Raw genomic sequence first — 19610 nt, 5'->3', positions numbered from 1 at the left:
TAAGCTTTTCTCATTTACCCTGTATAATACATGTGACCGGATTCGGGAGAATTTCGGTCACAATACACCTTCACTGACCGTTCACCTACGCACGCATACGCGGTCATGTCACATTTACCTCTCCGGCCGGGAGCATAATGTCGTGCGTTATTTGACGCTTATACTGTAATAACTAATAGACCCGAAGATTATACCGGGGTAAGCATTGATTATACTGTGATAATTAATATTTGTTATATTCTCGACTCGCATATTGATGCGTTAATTGATTGTTTATTTAATGACTTTCCTTTGAGATTTTACTGTGAATATTTATTATGAAATATTTACAGTCTTAATTTTGGATTAAATACTACGACTACTACAAAGGTACCAGATGCATTTCCTTTTGGCTCGAACCCAGTATCCCACAATATTATTGTGCGCGCCATGCGGAAGTCAGATGGCGAGCGCTCGGGGCCGCACAACGGCACAAACAGCGGACTCATCATGTGAACCAAGAGACAATCAGCAGAAAGCATGCCTTTTGTGGCCGGGCGACTAACTTAATTTTGTCAAAATTCTCTGCAGAATCTAATCACTATTGGTTGTGTGTGTCCATCATGCTTTCAAATGCAGAAGAAGCTCTCCACGACGATCTCGTACCTAGGCTTTTACACACCTGAGTTTTTCAAATATGATAAAGTCATCTTCCGTCGAGTCGAGATTATCGCCTTCAATCGTTCAACGGCGTGGTGAGCGCAACTTTTTCAATCGTTAGGATATATTCTGAACACAAATAAGGTAACGCTGAGAAGGAAATAACATTATCTTAAGCTAAATACAAATCAAACCTTATGGCAACCGTCGAATCGAGATAAAAACACGCGCATTTACGTCAATGGATAAACCAGCAGCGTTTTTCACTTCAGCCTTTTGGAGACCAAAACTATAGGGAGTAAAATATATTTCACATTTCAGCGGGGTATAAATTTAATCAAATAATGTATTAATTTCAAGAGCAAGAAAGGGGATTTTCAGAGTGAGGTGAGAATCCGAGCGGGTTTTTATAGGATAAGGATCCGGTGGAAATTCACATGGCATATGAATCGTTGAGTGCATCAAACAATTCAATTTATTCACTTTATAGCATGTTCAATGCAGATGACAGGAGCAGTTTACACCTCCGTACAATGAAATGATGAGTGTTAAACTAATATATGTTTTGCGAGATTTGGAATACTCTCAAATTCCGGAAGAAGGACTAATGAAGCTCATAATTAAACTTTATTTATTTGTTTAACGTATTTTTAATATGTATGTAGCACACAATATGTGTTTAATAAAAGCTATTATTATAATTAAACTGGGTCTTTCAGATTTCAGTAAATGTAATAGGCTTGAAGTGTTCATATGGGAAGGAACGCGCAAGGCAGAGAAAAGCAGTGGCTTGTGTGTGGATGAATTTATTTCGCTCGAATGAGTGGCGTATTAGAACTGGAAAAATAAATACAAATTCAAATCAGTCAACAATCAATTAATTATGGTGGTTATTGTTTACATCACTTTTTGAGAATTAAATTCTTATTACAGACTTGAGCATTTAATTATTAATCTTAATAACATCACTTTGGTTGACAAGAATTTTTATCTAATAAATAACATCTATAATCATTATTTATCTGTGAGATCTTGCTTTGACACTTAACTTTAATCACGTTTACAGATTCTTTGTTAATTACTTAATTGAATTACAAAATTAGGCACATAAATTAACTTACCCCAATGGTGGGTTTTACAAAGAAATTCAAGCGAGCGATTAGCGTCGATTCATGCAAAAGAGAGTCGACCATTACTGGTGCACACGGCACAAAACAAAAGATAGGCAGTGTCACACGCATGCGCCCAGAACACGCGCGAAGGGGCGCGGTACACTACAGGGGCCCCCCATTTGGAGACTGGAAGTCACAAAATCACTTAATTTTGATGGAAAATGGACTCTTCGGCCAGATCGAGTAGTCGTACCGGCCGGAGCCGATGCACTTTGCTGTTCGGAGTTGGAGTTAGCAGGGTTTTGGCGCACTGTGGGGTTTGCTGTGGGGGGTGGGGGTGCTGGTGGTGAATTTGGGGGTGCTGCAGGTGGATTGGGGGGTGCTGGTTGAGGGGCAACTTGCACTACAGGGGGTAAAGGCACATCGACTGTCACCGGCTCAGCTGGTCGGTCGGGCACGTTCTTCGACTCGACGTACGCCGGCTTCAGGCGATCAATAGATACAGAGGTGCGGCGCCCTTTAATCTCAATTTGGAAGGTTTTCTCACCTCGTTCCAAGACTTTGTGTGGTCCAGTGTAGTGGGGAGTCAGCGGCTTCCTGTAGGCATCAACCCGGAGCATAACGTGACTCGATGTTTGCAAAGCTGGGTGCACGAAGAAGGAAGGTTTAGCGTGGCTAGAGGCAGGCACAGGACAAAATTCCTTCAAGTTGCTCCGCAGGCGTACGAGAAGTTCTGATGGTGTGAGCGGGCCAGGGGTGGAGAAGAATTCGCCTGGTAGTCGCACAGCCTCGCCGTATACGAGTTGAGCAGCCGAGGCGCCTAAATCCTCCTTCAACGCCGAACGTAGACCGAGCAGCACAGGCGCGAGAGAGACAGTCCAAGATGAACCATGGCAGGACAAGGCAGCCTTCAGCGTTCTGTGGAGACGTTCCACCATGCCATTTGCCTGCGGATGGTAGGCGTTAGTGTGTTGGACCTCGAAGCCGGTGTTGCTGGCAAAACTGTGAAAATCACGTGAAGTAAATTGGCGTCCTCGGTCACAAATTACAGTTTTAGGAATTCCAAAGCGTGCAAGCCAGGCGTCCTTAAAAGCTCTAATGACAGCTTCTGCTGTGATTGAGGCAAGTGGCACCACCTCCGGCCATCTGGTGTAGCGGTCCACCATGGTTAGGCAATACTGAAACCCTTCTGAGTTTGGTAAGGGGCCCACCAAGTCAATGTGGACGGTGGAAAACCGTTCTGTTGTTAGGGGAAAACTATGATATGGCGCTTTCGTATGGCGGTGTACCTTGGCTTGTTGACATGGAACGCAGCAGCGGGCCCATTCAGCGCAGTCCTTTTTCATGCCTGGCCAGACGAAAAGGGTGGAGACCTTGCGCACCGTCGCCTTGATGCCAGGGTGGGACAGGTTGTGGACTTTGTCGAAGGCCAGTCGGCGAAATTGGGCTGGGAGGAATGGTCGAGGCTTCTCCAGCGTAACTTCGCACCAGATTTTGAGGTCAGGCTCTTCGGGAAATGTAATCTCCTGGAGTTGAAGGTTGCTTTGCGGTGCCAGGTAGTCCGCCAAATCAGGGTCAATTTGTTGTGCAAGCGCAATTTCGCGAAGTCCCCAGGTCACAGCTGTCACTGCTTCCACTCTAGACAAGGCATCAGCAACAATGTTCGCTTTGCCTGCAATATATTTGATGTCAGTGGTAAATTCACTGATGTACTGCAAGTGACGGAGTTGGCGAGGGGAAAAGTCTAGTCTATTTTTAACGAACGCGTGCGTGATGGGTTCGTGATCAGTGTACACGCAAAACTGTCGACCTTCCAGCAAGTAGCGAAACTTTTTAATGCCGTTGTAAATTGCTAACAATTCGCGGTCATATGGCGCGTATTTTTGCTCAGCTGTGGTGAGCTTGCGGCTGTTAAACGCTAAGGGTTGCCAGTCTTCACCAATTTTCTGCTGCACCACAGCGCCAAGAGCAACACTTGAGGCGTCTGTTACCAGGGCTAACGGAGCATTTTCAGCAGGGTGGGCAAGTACTGCGGCATTTGCAAGACAGTTTTTCGCAGCTTCAAACGCATTCTTGGTAGTGTCAGTCCAGTGAATTTTGCTCTTCTTGGGGCACTTTTTACCGGTCATTAAGGCATGCAATGGGGCCACAATATCTGCAATGTGGGGCAGAAACCGATGATAGTAATTCAGCATCCCCAGAAATCGCGCAAGTTGGTCAGTGGTCTCTGGCAGCGGAAACCTTAGCATGCTTGACACTCGCTCAGGAAGAGGTGAAAGTCCCTCAGCTGTGATTTTATAGCCAAGATAGTCAAGAGAGGGAACACCGAGCAAGCATTTCTTGACATTCAACTGCAATCCATGCTGTTCCAGTCGCTCGAAAATGGTTCGCAAATGTTGAGCATGCTCTTCGGCACTAGAGGACGCGACTAACAGATCGTCCACAAATGCGAACACAAAGTCGAGCTTGTGAAGAATAGCATCCATCATGCGCTGAAAAGTAGCTGGCGCATTTCGCAGACCGAAAGGCATGTAAGGGAAGACGTATAAGCCAAAGGGAGTTGTGACCGCAGTTTTAGCAATGTCTTCAGGCGCCACCGGAACTTGCATGTATGCACGGGAAAGGTCCAACTTTGAGAAAATTATTTTGCCGTGCAGCGCCGATGTGCAATCATGAATGTGACGCATGGGGTATCTGTCGGCTTTTGTTCGGGAGTTCAACTTACGGTAGTCTCCGCAGGGTCTCCACGAGCCGTCAGGTTTCTTCACCATGTGGAGGGGAGATGCCCAGGAACTGATGCCTCGCTGAGCCACACCTTCTGCTTCCATCTGGTCAAAAACTGCCTTGGCCGCTTGGAGCTTGTCTGGCGGTAGGCGGCGGAACTTGTCGTGCACTGGTGGTCCATCTGTGGTCTCGATGTGGTGCACTGTCTTATGCTTGACTGGACTTCTTGGCAGACCAGGTGTGATGAGGTCAGGGTATTGCTGGAGCAGGAGGAAAAATTTGTTGGACACATCAACCATTTTAATGCTTGGAAGGTTGTGCGGTCTCAAGACACCATGTGCTTTCAAATTGGTCAGCTTGTCAACAATCTGGGCGTCGTCCAGGTGGACAGCCAGGTGATAACGGACCAGAAAATCAGCTCCAATAATGGGGGTGTTGACATCAGCGACAAGAAAGGTCCATTTAAATTCGCGTCTCAGATTGAGCGACAGAGTAATATTCACAAATCCATAGGCTTTGATAGCTTCATTGTTAGCAGCTGTGAGCTTAAAGTCAGATTTTTCATTGAAATTTTGGACCATTTGACGAGGCACAATGCACAGATCAGCTCCTGTGTCCACTAGGAAGGTCATATCAGAAAGTGGGTCATAGATGAAAAGGCGGCACGAAACAGTTGGGCAGACGACCGCCGCGACGTCGCCTTGCCGAACTAGTTTAAAGGTTGTTGGTGGTTGGCAGAGCTGGTGACCTTGACCACGGTACCTTGGGCTGACATGAAGGCTTGGTACATGCGGCAACCTTGTTGGCATTTACGAGCGTCGTCTCCGAAACGATAATGATAGAAGCAGAGATCACCCGTATTCATACGTCCACGGGAGAAGGAACGGCGATTTCCAGAATTACTGCGACTCCTTTGGCGGCCTCTGTTGTCTGAATTGTTGTTGCTGTTGTTGGTCGCCACCGAGTTGACCAGCGCCGTAATGGAGACTTGCATGGCTCGAATGGCGTCTTCGAGCAGTACGAACCGCTGCTCGGTAACATTGGCGGTCACGGCAGCTGCTTGAGGAACCAAGGGTGTTGGAATTGAGGCTGGAGCTGGTTGAGTAGCTGTGGCAGCAAAAACAACAGGTGCAGGATTGTTGAGCGCCAACCTGTTGCGATACTCGTGTAAAGCATCAGCAGTTACAGCAGCTTCGTCTGCAGATTTAGCTCCACCAGCTACAAGGAGAGTGGCCCACTCTGTAGGCAATGCCTCACGCCAGATCTCCAGCAAGTCACTCTCAAAGATGGAAATTTTCCTGGTTTTCTCATCAGCCATGGAGCGCAGTTTGGTCAAATATTCGCTAGGCTTCAAGTTACCCATGGGGAGAGCCTTCATTTTATCCCTCAGGGCTGGGTAGTTGGCAGGACGAAGGTTGTCCAAGATAGCAGACTTCAATGTTGAATAGGGCTTGTCCACCGGAGTTGTTTCCAGCATCTGCGCTGCAACTGGTGGGATGTCATCATAGGCCACGGCGGAAGCGAGGGTTAGGTAGCGATCCTTCTCGTCATCAATGCCATACTGCGCGAATTTGCCCTCCAGAATGTTGAAGAACTTGTCTGCGTGCGAAGCCGAGTAGACCGGAGCCTTGAATTCCAACTTTTTGGCGTCAGGCTGGGACATCTTGGCTTCTGTTATCTCAACGTGCGGGGTCACCAATGAAGTGTTCATATGGGAAGGAACGCGCAAGGCAGAGAAAAGCAGTGGCTTGTGTGTGGATGAATTTATTTCGCTCGAATGAGTGGCGTATTAGAACTGGAAAAATAAATACAAATTCAAATCAGTCAACAATCAATTAATTATGGTGGTTATTGTTTACATCACTTTTTGAGAATTAAATTCTTATTACAGACTTGAGCATTTAATTATTAATCTTAATAACATCACTTTGGTTGACAAGAATTTTTATCTAATAAATAACATCTATAATCATTATTTATCTGTGAGATCTTGCTTTGACACTTAACTTTAATCACGTTTACAGATTCTTTGTTAATTACTTAATTGAATTACAAAATTAGGCACATAAATTAACTTACCCCAATGGTGGGTTTTACAAAGAAATTCAAGCGAGCGATTAGCGTCGATTCATGCAAAAGAGAGTCGACCATTACTGGTGCACACGGCACAAAACAAAAGATAGGCAGTGTCACACGCATGCGCCCAGAACACGCGCGAAGGGGCGCGGTACACTACAGGCTACATAAAATAAAATGATTCAATTTTTAAAATGAGGGTGCCTGTTAGAATTTCATTTAGGTCTCTGAAGTTTGCCAGATTTTCAATCCAGACTTGATTGGTGTTTCCTGTTTGAATGCTAGCTCTCCTTATCACTCTCATACCGTCACAACCACACGACAAAAGTTTTGTTCCGTGTTTTTGCCTGTTGCAGTGCAGGTTTCTCTCGCGGCTGAGCGAAACCCAAGATGTTGGGGCGGTTCGCCGTCTCCCTATTTCTTTTGCTGTTAGCAAGGGGTGGGTCGTGACTTCAAATAGTTCACCTATATTCTATAATTTGCAAATTTACCGCAGAATTCAATAGCACGGATGGATACGTGTTATCTATTCGGGATGGAGGAAACAAAAGTTATGTGACTGCTTGCGTCTCGGATGAAACACCAATCGCGTTCGTCAGAAATTACCAAAGCGGTAAGTGCAATTTTTAAGTCATATAATTATATACAAAGTCCACACGAATGCATATCAGTTTGCTGTTTGAAAACTTTTCATGTCTTCATTGAAGGGAGTATTCCCTCGAAAAAGACGAAAAAGGACAGTACTTTACAGGCAGTATCCCAATATTGCCTTCACACCTCACTCTTATCATTGCTTTTTACGCTTACTCTATAAATAACTTAAGTATTGGAAATACTGCTAAAACACATAAAATATTTCCTGTCCAGGGTGTTGTGCAATCGTAATTTCGAGGATTTCAATATTTTATTTATCAGTGACGATCTGACAAAAAAGAGGAGAGAAAAATAATAAATTTGGCAACTTGAACAAAGAACGCCCTTTTGACTCGGCCTTGTGCTTTCTCGGGTTCTGCTCAGCATATTCCAGGAATTCTTTTCCAAATTTGAAGAAGTTTATCGGTTAAAAAGATGCGTCGGATGACTGCTAAAATTAGAAATGTCCTGGTCGCGGTAAAATTGAGAATCGCTCAACAAACATCCAAATCGTCGAATTGTTGCCCTTTTCTTACAAAAAGGAAATAATGTTCAAGTTTGGTTGTTGAAAGTGGCGAAAATCTTCAGCTACCAGGACGTATTCCACTTTTTGTAGGTAATAGTTATCGTTAGTAAAAGGTAGCCGCTGTATTTCCTTATTGTAATCAAATAGCAAAAATACTTTTTTTAATGAAAGCTGATAGCCTAAAAAGAGAAAAGTGTCCGCTTATATCTGCATGCAGCATGACTTCATGACCGGAAAGATCATACAATACCTGTCATAGAATACCTGTCATAGAATACCTGTCAAAACCCGCTGAAAAGTCCTAACAGGCGGGGGTGTATAGCACGGGGTATAGAGACGGATCTGGCCCAAACACTCACTCAGGGAAGGTGTCCCCACCCGAGATTTGGCTATGGACTATAGCGTCCTGGTCCCGGTAAAATTTCGCAACTTTCAACAACCAAACGCGAATTTCTTTGTTTCAAGAAAAGGTCAACAATCAATTTGACAATGAAAATTTGGGTGTTTATTGAACGTTGCGTAATTTTACCGGGACCAGGACGATAGGCAACTAATCGATCAAACAGATGCTACCCAGAATACCAAATAATGGGCACTTTTTCGGCACACCGCCACCGGTAAAAAAATGAATGCGCAAAGAATGATTTTCGCCGTGCGGAGGGTGCGGAGCCGTTCAATCCCGTAAATTCCGATGCCTTGTCAAGGGCACTCCAAGAAAGTCTCCTTGGGGTCCATCGGGGCCCTCGAAGGAAGTCGAAACGAAAACCACCGTGTCGTCAACATAGCCCGCTGGACTTCTCGACGCGCTCATCGACCCGCGATGCCCGCTCGCAGCGGCTGTAGGGGCCACCGGAGCGATCATGTATCGAGCTTGGGGTACGTCGGCGAGAGTAAGCGAGGTCGAAATTGCTTCGCGCCGTCCGATCGGCACGAAAATTGCTGATTGGGCTCCTCGGACCACCGCGTGAGGTCGTCTGATTTTTGATCCACCAGCTCACCACCCACACTTGATTTTTTTCCTTCCCCTAATGACCCTCCTCGGGGGGTATTACGGCCGTTTAGCGTCACGCGGCATGGTCACGCCGCGCGGTGGTTCGTTCCGCGTTACTCTGCAGGTTCCGGAAGTTCACATGGTTCCGCCTCGAAATAGAGATTCGGCGGCACTTCTTTCACCGGCTGCCAATAGTATTAAAGAGAGCGAGAGTCAACGGGGTCGTGTTGGCCATGGGGAACGGTTGAAAAATTCTAGATGGCTTTCATTAATATTACTCTATGTATTTGTATAAACAAAACATTCCAATTAATTGATGTGATAAATTACTGTGTAAGATCTGATAATTAAAAAAACCAAATTTATCCGCAAGTTTTAGCGGATAAACCAATACAGAGTTTGTTTCAGTTGTGAAATTTTTCACGTGTTACAGCACTCTGGACTCTGCCTATTTTAATGTGCAATTATAATTTTAAATAAAACAATTCAGCCTATATTTTTGTTCATTCAAGGATGAAATTAAAATTCCAGCCAAATTTTTAAATAATAAAGTATTATGACAATAATCAAGGATGCTATTTTCAAAACCAAAAGTTAACGACACCGTGACGGTAACTGTCGTGGACTTAAACGGCAAAAGTGTTCCACTTGCCGATAACGATTGCAACTTGGTGCAAGAAACAGGCTGCGGTAAGTGGAACCTCAAGGAATGGATCAAGGAATGGATCAAGGAATCAAACATAAAGGACTCGATCGACCAATATCCAATGGTCACCGACTACCGCTGGAATGGTAAATAATTGTTTCCAGGTATATTAGGATTGCAACCTGTCAATTTTAGACTTGCCGGTTACCTTAACGATGGAAGCATTCAAGGAAAAAATAAAGATTTCAAAATACCATAATTTCAAGATGCATTTTTCGATTCTGGCAAACGACTCGGCGCAGTTCCTTTTCACGAACGATTCAACTTTAAATAGCGGACTCAATGCTGTTATTGACGGATGGGCAGATGATCATAAGTCTGTGCTCCGTAATTGCCCAAAAATTAATGGTTCCAAAGTAGATACAAGTGGAGTTATTTATGCATCTTGTGATAAAAATAGCCTGGTTGAAAAAAAGGTTGGTATTTTCATCAAACAAATTGCTAGTTTGTTTGGTGATGCACAATTTGTACAGGGCTCTGATGTTCTCCACGCAGGGCGGAAATGGGCACATGCCACACTAGAAATACAATTCGACAAATCAAATGAAAACTATTCTATTGATTTAGGGGAACACATTATTAAGATTTCTTTACAAACAGCAAGGTTTGAATAATTTTCTTTTTCCTTTTAAATGATTATCAATTCTTTGTAAAGGTTGATTCCTTGAGCCAAAAGATATAAATTTGAAATTAACTTAATTTGATTATGTGCGGTTCAATATAGCATTTTAGGATCTTGACTCAGATTGATTTGATAGTAAAAATATCGTCCCAAAAATATTAAATACTATTCCATGATCACCACAGCTTATTTAATATTTTTCAAGATATATTAAGTTTTTTTTTGCTTGCTTTTTTAATCCCGTGTCTATGCATACAACAACAATTGGTTCATATTCAACGGAACATAACACTATTATGAGCTTCACTTTTAGTTTTAAATTCTTGCAGCGCCAAACTAGGGGACAACGATAATTATGTTTCAATTAGGAGTACAAGAAGTAGCAGAGGTCTTTTCAAAACACATAAGTGTGAGTAATTATTTTTCTCTCTAAGTCTTGAATACCATGATATTGCGTCCTGTAAATATAATTATGAAAAATCACTGGACCAAATTATTTCAAATGTAAGTTCTGTAAAAGATTCAATTAAGAATATCTCCTTATTGACGTTTTGCGAGGTCATACATCAATACAAGATACATCCCAGCAATAATATTATGCCCCCAACATGTAATGCGCACAAAATATAACTTAGTGACAGTGAATTTGAGGTTAGAACCTGATATTCCGAACACGAGCATTAAATTTAAAAATTTTTAGATTTCATCATTCGACCAAACAATGCTTCAAGTACAATGGAAGTGCAACTGAAGAAAGATTCGACCAGCGCGTTTTGCGTAGACGCCGTGTTTTTAACAAATGAACGCATTAATTTGGGCAACAAAATATTCTCCGTTGAACTCTTGGATGCAAAAGGAACAAAGAAATTTGATGAAAGAGTGAGCTCAATGGATAATTATTTTAAATGGACCACGGTGCGATTTGGAAATAAGGATATCACACCGAAAAAAGGCTGGAAAATTAAACTGACTGCCTATGATAAATCACTTGTCATTGGAGGGGTGAAATTCTGCAAAGAAGGTGAGTTTCCAGTGTGCTTGAGTTTAATTTTTCTCATATATTGTTTCGTCGCAGGAGAATTGGTTACTAAAACAAATATGAAGTATGTGGATAATTGCTATTCATTGGAGAAACGAGCGCAAACCCAAATTCCAAACACAACTCATTTCAACGAACGTGGGTTTTTTTATTTGATAGATCATTTTATTTTCTTTAATCAAACTTTCATTCGTTTAGTTTTGTACAAACTCGGGAATTGCAAAGAAAATGGAGGAAAATGTTCTGGAGACAAACTGTGCTACAGCAAGGAAAATTGCACATGCTTTGCTGGATACAAGGGGACTGACTGCACAGAACGTAAATCTTTTTAAATCTGATTAATTTGATTTAAAATCAGTTAAAATGCATTTTAGCAGTTTGCAGGAAACAGACATAATTGATTGAGAGTATTCAATTTTTGTCTGGCTGACATGTAGCACACCCATGTTTTTTATCTATTTTTTAAATCTACTATAGGATGCACTGGGGACAAATTTGGCATAATGTGTTCTTATACCAACAACCGAACATGTTTGAACGGTAGTTTCTCTCCAGTAAACGGAAGCTGTCTAAATGGTTGCGCCATAGGATACGTCTACCCTGAGTGCCATAAAAGTATTTACATATACGAAATAATTCTAAGATGGTGTAGCGCATCTTGTTTTTTTTTCTTCAGAAATTCAAACTGCGACTCCGAAAGTTAAAAGCCATGGATATGACACAGTTGCTCTGGATTTACTCGCAAGTTTGAATGGAACAGTTAACATCAGCCAAATTTTGATTCAATATAAAATTGTGAGTAATTTTCAGTCGCGAAAATTTATTAAAAATAACAATTAATTGGTTTTATTTAGAGCTCGCAATCAGACTGGAATAATAAGAGCATAAATGTTCCGAATGAATTAAACGAGTGCTCAATCTCGAACTTGAATCCAAAAACAGAGTACACCATAAGATTTACCCTTTTTGAAAGTGATGTGATGCAACATCCTCAAAATTTTCTACCTGGAAATAATTCAACATTTACTACTAAGTGCAAGCCTCTTGGTAAGATAAATTCTGTATTTTTTTCTATTTTAGATGCTAATTTAAATTTGAAAACAGACTCCACAGCCTTAAAGGTTCGAGCTGTCAATAGCAGTGCGTTTTCAATTCACTTGTCAGATGGTGATGTTCTGTGCACGCCAATATATTTAACGGTGGTCCACAATGCAACTGTGATAGTAAACCAAACCGAGAATAAAGGAGATTTTACGAAAGTTGTCGACAACTGCAATTGCGGAGTGCACAGTATTACCGTCTATTATTTTGTGAACATGTCATCATCATCTTTGCATGAAAATTTTACATGCTCCAACTGCCCAACTCAAGATAAATTAGGTTAAAAATCTATTGAATTAAGGTTTAATTTAATCTGATTGATGGTTTATAGGAAACATTTCGTCATCGCTCACCCCAATCGCAACCGTTTTGGCAGTTCTAGCCGTGCTCACTGGACTCGGAGTTTGGTTCTATTTAAAAAAATGGAAGAACATTCAGCCTCCAAACCAAATATCCTCTGTGCAATTTTCAAACAACTCAGCAATTTTACGTAACGAGATGCTGCCGAATCAAACAGGAGCAAACCAATTCACCGATGATAATACAGAAATGCCAATAGATTCAAGCTCAACTAACGTTGAAAGATACTTGCAGAAGGCCCTTACATTCAACCTCAAGAAAGAGTTCGAGGTTGTTCATTTATATAAAATGTTTCTTTGTAATGCCAAATATGTGCTTACTTAGAAATTTCCACGCGGTCAAACCCAGTCATGGGACTGCGGCACCAAATCTCAAAATAAGAAAAAGAATCGCTACGGTAACTTGGCCGCCTATGATTGTTCTCGGGTTGTACTCGACCTTCTTCCCGGTGACGAAAACTCTGATTACATCAACGCCAACTACGTGGATGTAATTTTCCGTGGTTGGATAATATTTTAGACACCTTTTGTAATATTTTCAAGGGATTTGAACGACCGAAGGCTTACATTGCTACTCAAGGACCGAAATTATCTACCGTTAACGACTTCTGGAGAATGATTTGGCAGGAAAACATTTCTTTAATTGTTATGGTGACAAATCTTGTGGAAGATGGCAAGGTAAATTTGTACTTTCAAGCGACAAGACACAAAAAAGGTATAATTTTTATTTTAAATAGATAAAGTGTGAAAAATACTGGCCCGACATCAACAGGGAAGAAAATTACGGCACCGTAGCTGTTCGCTCTGTCAACGAGGAAATAAACGCCGACTACGTAACTAGGACTTTATCATTCTCAAGCGATAATGTGAACCGACTCGTAATAATGACATAATAAAAAAAATTAAAAATAAAATATAATAAAAATACCTCTATAGGTCCAACAATTGCACTACACGAGCTGGCCTGACCATGGAGTGCCTCTTTATCCGCAGTCGATGGCTCTTTTCATCGATAAAATTATCCAACACAAGAACAAAAATCCGATATTAATCCACTGCAGGTCTCTGCATACCATAACTTTTATCATTTTTGGCTTACTTTGTGGTAATTTTCAGTGCTGGAGTTGGGAGAACTGGCACAATTATTTTAATTGATGCTTGCCTTCGAATGTTTCGTTCGCACAATCGTATTGATGTATTGAGCATATTCGGTCAAATGAGGTCTCAACGAGTCAATTTGGTTGATAATTTGGTAACTTGACAAATAATATCTAAGTAAAAAAAATTGGACTAAAGATCTAAAACAGGCACAATTCGAGTTCGTCCATTTGGTGCTCTTGGAGATCATTGCGAATCCCAAGTTTGAAATTAGCTGTGCTAATTTTTATGAGGAATATTGCAAGTTAATGGTACGTTCTTGACGTCTTGAACAAAGCATAAAAAAACCAAATTCCCCTTTTATACAGTCGAACAGTGAAAAGCTCAAGGAGAGCTTCGCAAAAGTTGAGATGATTTGCGAAAAGGATTTTCAAAGATTGGAAACACCTGCCAGAAACGAAACGGACAAATGCAGATATCCGGATTTCATAGCCTGTGAGATACAATCATCAGAAACTCTATAGTTATTCGTTAATTTATTTCTCTTACTCAGCGTCTAACGCGATCGTAAAACTTTTCCCTTACGAGAATGTCGTGACCATGAGTTTTATCAACGCCGTTATCGTCGACGGATACAACAGAGCGAAGCAATTTATCGCCACTCAAGTGCCGATGAAAAACACTGTTGCGGATTTTTGGAGATTGATCGATCAGTTCAACGTGAAGCAAATCGTTGTGCTCACCGAGCCGCACATTTCAGACGTATTTCTTAAAATATCAAACTCTCGTACCGGTTTTCATTGATTTTTTTCAGGGCGATTTTCTTCCAACCAAGCAACGCAGATTCGCTTTCGGTGCTATACAAGTTACCTTGGCTGATGCTGAAGATGATAATAACATTAGAACCTTGGACATCGAGCTTCATTCCGTACGAATTATCTTTTTAACGCTATCACTCAATTCATAATTGGTATTTTAGAAAGGAAAATGCAAAAAAGTGCGCGTCATGTGCGCCTCATTTGGCTGGATGCCGCAACAAGCTGCTCCGCCAATCTTGCAACCCTTCATCGACCTTTGGGGCACTTTGAAAACGGCCCATGAGAAAGATAGCATCACCATTGTCTGCCAGTAAGAGAAAAATTAATAAAAATTAATTAAATATGATTGATGCTTTTTAGTGACGGGGTGACTGCCAGCGGGCTTTTCCTCGCCATGGGCTTCGTCATCGAGAAAATTAAGCTGGAGCAGAAGGTTGATGTTGGGCTTGCAGTGCGAACCCTGAGAAAGTCGAGACCTTCCTTTGTTTCCTCAGAAGTGCGGTTATTATTTTTTATTTAAATATTGGAATTTTAATTTCTTTTTATCCTTATGCAGATCCAGTTTGGGCTCGTGTACGAAGCCGCCAAGCAATATTTGAACTCGTTTGACACCTACGGTAACTTCAAATGAAGAAGATGATAATTTAAAACCGTTCGCATTCGAAGATAAATCAATAAAACAAGTGATATTTTTAAGTCTTAACCCAATATCTATAGAGAAATTGCTACAATTAATATTATGCAGTAGCAAATCACTAGATGCCTTTTTATCAGTTCTATTATTTAATCATATAATAATTAATGATATGAAAATAATCGTGTATTAATCACAGTAAGGCAATAGTTATTATTAAATAGAAGAGAAGATATGGTGTGAAAAATGTCAATAATATGTTTATTAATAAGATAATTAAGTTATTAAAGCAATACCTCATTGAAAATGGAATTTCATTCAACCGAATAAATAAAAAATAATAGAAATTAGCGTGCACCAACCTAATCAAGAAAAAACTCGTTGGGTTGCGGCCATTCTATAATAATCTCACACTTTCACTGGGAAGGAAACTGTTCCGCTCTGGGTTACTTAGAAGCAGGTTGCATATCCGTCTAGCACTTGTAGTGAACAAGTGAGTCTGTATGAATCAACACTCTGTTGCCGAGTTCAATATAATGACCGTAAAGCCGCTGCTTTGATAGCTAGGGTGCACGCAAACCAGGAAGAAAAATGCGTGACTGTGCTCAGACTTTATTTAAAATAAAAATACTTTTGAAGCAACCGTCCGACTATACATTACAAATCAACCTAATCGACCTGATTGTGAGAAATTATCTCGTTATCATTATTATCCTGAATGAATTAAATATAAATGCAGCAAAGAACTGTCGACATAACTGCTATTATCTCGTTCGCCTCATTTCCGCTGTCGATTTAACCAGAATGAATGAAATTGTCATGATGATAAAATTTGTCTGTCATTCGAAGCAGCTGCCGCGAGCAATGAGTCATGCCTGCAGATTGGCACTTCCTGGCGCGAGCCTCAGCCGCTATAATCACTATCACCTCTCTCCTGCAAAGGACATCTAAATAAATAGGAAACTATTAAAAAGGAAAGACATCTTGAGGAATAAAATTGATCTTGATGTACAGATTTGGCGATTGTCTTGAAGCATTGCATAGAAACGAGATTTGAAAAGTATGAAATTGTGATTCGTAGACTCCCCGATTCAAAAATTTAAAAAACAGCTGGGCAGAGCAGCAGGGACAACGTGATAACGTGCCTCATTGTTAGATTAAATTGATTTTAGCAAAAATCAGGCTGTTTATTGGCTTCGTCCGACTCTAATATCCTTTTGATTTGTCGATGTTTTAGCGACCTGTTCGCTTTGTGCATTGCATGTGTGCCTTTTCTATCCTTTCATTATTGGTGCGGTGGCGGTGATCAGTGAAGTAAAATAAATCAACAAATTCCTGCCATATTTCTTTGCAGTTTAATGAGGATAATTTTAAGTGTGTTTTTTGTGACGAATTCTACTGTCGGCCGTTTGATATATTTTAAAATAAAACAGACCATTTTTCCCTGGCGAATCAGACATAAAATGCATTAAATATAAAAAGGTGTAACACTCACCCATTCGGATATTTTCCTGCGACACATTGCCTCCCAAGTCATGTCCACGCTGTCCACCGCCGCTGGAACCTGGACAACACCGATGACACATCACTTTTCAACAATTAATTGTTCAGCACACTGCACAAACTAAAAAAACACGACAAGAAGCAGCTGAATAGCGGCACGCTGCTTGCTGAACAGCTGAACTGGTTGATGGCTGAAGAAAAACGTGCGCGCGAGAGATGATGTAAACAAACGCTCTGATTGGCCGGCCCAAATTTCTTCGCACTTTCACGCCACGGGCTGTGATGTATTGGGAAAATTTGAATTATTTACACACACTAATCTGCTGAAAAAACGATCAGAAAAATTACCCTCACGCACGCACCCAACATTGCCAAATAAAACTGCTGGTGGACATAAAAATAAAATTGAAAGGATTTTGGTGTTTCCAAGATATATTTTCTTATCGTCTGCGATTTCAAAATTTTTGTTCATATTGGGGTGTCATATAATAACTAAGTTTTGCGGACCTTTCCCGGAAAATCAGTATAAAATTTGTAGGAACGGTCGCCGGAGTGGACTTATCAAATTTTAGTTCGTCAAAATATGTCAGTTGGATGGCCGACCAACATTTTATGTTCACTTAAATTTATTTAGATTAGTTTTAAAGCTGGAAGCCAGCTAGGATTCATCCCTGAGACCAAATAAAACCACTAAAACAGGTCTAAATTCTAATTTATTCGTGTGAAACTATTTTAACAAAATTGATTACATAAATTTGCAGAATACATTTTTTTGGAAGAATGATGAGTGATAATTGACCATTCAAATTTAAAAAAAAAATATATATTTGATTTAAGGTCACGAATCCATTCACAAAATGTTTTTAATTAAAATGCAGTTAATTTTAGATAGTCAGATTTAAACCGCACAAATGGGGCTGTGCCGCCAAGCAGTTTTTCGTTGCCAGTAGCCTGTCATTCCAGGTTTTGATAAAGCGCGCGCCGCGCGCGGAATGAAACATTTTTACTCGCGACCACATTAAATGGATACGAGTGGTACTGACCCAAAATAAATATTCCGCTTTTCTAAAATATCCGTGTTAAATAATTTTTTAGGAATTTTGGAAAATTTGTGACTCGGGGCTGTATTTATAAAATTCAATTTTTGATTGATTCCGCATTAGCCATTCTCCATAGTGTGCATGGGCAAACCTAAAATTAATTTGAGAATTTATTAATAAATGAAAGGTCATACACAGCAAGAAAGGGCAAACAGTACTAGCGAAAAATTGCTAAAACGATGATGGTGCAAAAATAACTAAATTGGAATATTTCCTGTATTTTTTCGTGTTTTTGGTTTCTTAGCAACTACAAATCTCGGATTACAAGCACGACAATTTTGGAAAGTTATTTCTCTCCATCCCTAAGTGAGTCGCGCCAAGAACGGTTGTCGCTTACTATCAAATTTTAGCAATCGGGTAAAAGAGGGTGGGAGTATGCACCTTCTAAACCCTTTAGTTAGTCAGAAGAGTCCAACTGTGGTTAATTTTTGAAATTCTGATAGTTAGACCCCGAAATTTGGAGTTGCAAAAATAAAAAATAAAAATCCTGTTTTCTTACTTTTTCCTGCACGCAGCCGCTATATTGTCAAGAAAATGTATTTAGGACGCGGCTAAACTTCGTCCCACTTTTTATTCGTTTATCTCGCTACATTGAGCTGCACGGTCGCCGAGAGAGAGAGAGCGCCTGCTGCTCTTGAATATGATTATTTTACCAACGCACCCGACTTTAACTTTAGCAGTCCACGAGTTAACAATCACTCGTCTCATATCTCGTGTTTTGTGAGAGTGGTACACACAAAAATACGTAACAAAATACTTATCTTTTTATTTTTAAGGCCACTGTGTATGTATTGTTTTACTGTCCAGCTTATTGTCAACAAAGTTTTTAAAGAAAAAAAAGGCAAGACGCAAATGAGCCCAAATAAAGGTTATCAGTTGGTCTCTTATACTTGGCGGTCTGCTTTCAAGTGCTGAAATCACTTTACTGCTCCAGTGTAGAATCTCGCAGCCAAGCTTCAACATGCTCTTCAAACATTTCTTCTACATTTTTCTCCTGGTCATTTCTTTCATCCTGTCTCCAACGGATGCGGGATTCACCGAAGGTAAAAGTTTGCAACAGAATCAATGGAGCTTGTGTCATAATCGTGGTTTCTTTTTAATAGTATTATCTCCAAAAAGTAGCACTGGAAGGATCACAAGAGGTCGTGGCAAGGGTATCAAGGTAATCTAGTCGAATAAACTTGCATGGTCAATGACTGTATCTTATGATTATAGACCGGTCATAACCAGGTGGACCCCGTGAATTCAACTGAAACAGTTGACACCGCAGCCCTCTGATATCTTGTAATCGTTATGTGATTAACACACAGGCTCAATGAAATATAGAACCTGAATAAAATTTGATCATTACTTAATAACAAATTCCAAAATTTAATAGTAGACTTTTGCATTACGATTTGCGATAGTAATCTCTAATCTATTTAATTTTGTCAAAGGTTAAAGTGATAAAATGAATGTACGGGCAGATCGGCAGAGAATTCATTTCATGATCTCGTCCTGACCTTTCTGACTTGCTTGGCCACGATAAAATAATTATCTCTCATCCTTCTGAATCATATTCAACAAAAGCTTTTACCAAAAAAAATTGTTTATTCAGTACAATAATATTAATTTGCATATAGCAGGGAGTTTGCAGATGCAATTGTGGGCATTCAACTTGTTGGCCTGCTCAGGGTTAATATAGACGCACAATTTCTCGTCTCTTTGAAAATTGCCAGGCTGAGACAACCATAACGAACTGTTCAAAGTCGCAGAATTTCACCTTCGGCCCATCTGAAGTCGCCACGCACTCGACCGGCAAAATTTAATTTTTAATTTGGGTGGGGATTTAAAAAATCTTCATCGATTTCTTTGCCCTTGCGAACCAAAAGAGTATTTCCTCCAGTGTCTTTGATTATTTATTACTCAAATAAACGTAACGGACAATTA

The 19610-nt window shown here is 40.7% G+C and overlaps 1 protein-coding gene and 1 long non-coding RNA gene across 2 annotated transcripts; both read left to right on the top strand.

Moving 5' to 3' along the window:
• The first annotated feature begins 6896 nt into the window (after positions 1 to 6896).
• Positions 6897 to 15689, top strand: LOC135942120 (receptor-type tyrosine-protein phosphatase alpha-like). Its single transcript, XM_065488068.1, has 26 exons — positions 6897 to 6990; positions 7048 to 7164; positions 9296 to 9493; positions 9543 to 9823; positions 9881 to 10011; positions 10359 to 10438; positions 10730 to 11050; positions 11105 to 11206; positions 11267 to 11386; positions 11546 to 11683; positions 11745 to 11863; positions 11923 to 12115; positions 12173 to 12448; positions 12501 to 12799; positions 12854 to 13018; positions 13072 to 13206; positions 13266 to 13406; positions 13465 to 13589; positions 13645 to 13780; positions 13836 to 13937; positions 13995 to 14121; positions 14180 to 14388; positions 14441 to 14554; positions 14606 to 14754; positions 14805 to 14940; positions 15001 to 15689. The coding sequence occupies exons 1-26, from the start codon at positions 6942 to 6944 to the stop codon at positions 15073 to 15075; spliced, it is 4038 nt and encodes a 1345-aa protein (XP_065344140.1). The 5' UTR covers positions 6897 to 6941; the 3' UTR covers positions 15076 to 15689.
• Positions 15690 to 18474: 2785 nt separating this feature from the next.
• LOC135942128 (uncharacterized) lies at positions 18475 to 19023 on the top strand. The gene is made up of 3 exons (XR_010575055.1): positions 18475 to 18724; positions 18785 to 18843; positions 18897 to 19023. It is a non-coding gene; the product is annotated as an uncharacterized LOC135942128 (long non-coding RNA).
• Positions 19024 to 19610: the final 587 nt, after the last annotated feature.

Source organism: Cloeon dipterum, chromosome 4 (assembly GCF_949628265.1).
Source record: "Cloeon dipterum chromosome 4, ieCloDipt1.1, whole genome shotgun sequence".
Lineage (NCBI taxonomy): Eukaryota > Metazoa > Arthropoda > Insecta > Ephemeroptera > Baetidae > Cloeon > Cloeon dipterum.
The sequence above is the reverse complement of the archived record's forward strand: the minus strand, read 5'-3'. Positions and strand labels throughout refer to the sequence as shown.

What these genes read in the sequence shown, in the direction of transcription:
- LOC135942120 (XM_065488068.1), top strand. Translation starts at nt 6,942, where the DNA reads ATGTTGGGGCGGTTCGCCGTCTCCCTATTTCTTTTGCTGTTAGCAAGG. An exon ending in TCAACGCCAACTACGTGGAT is followed by an intron (nt 13,019 to 13,071) that starts GTAATTTTCCGT and finishes AATATTTTCAAG; the next exon opens with GGATTTGAACGACCGAAGGC. An exon ending in AGGAATATTGCAAGTTAATG is followed by an intron (nt 13,938 to 13,994) that starts GTACGTTCTTGA and finishes CCTTTTATACAG; the next exon opens with TCGAACAGTGAAAAGCTCAA.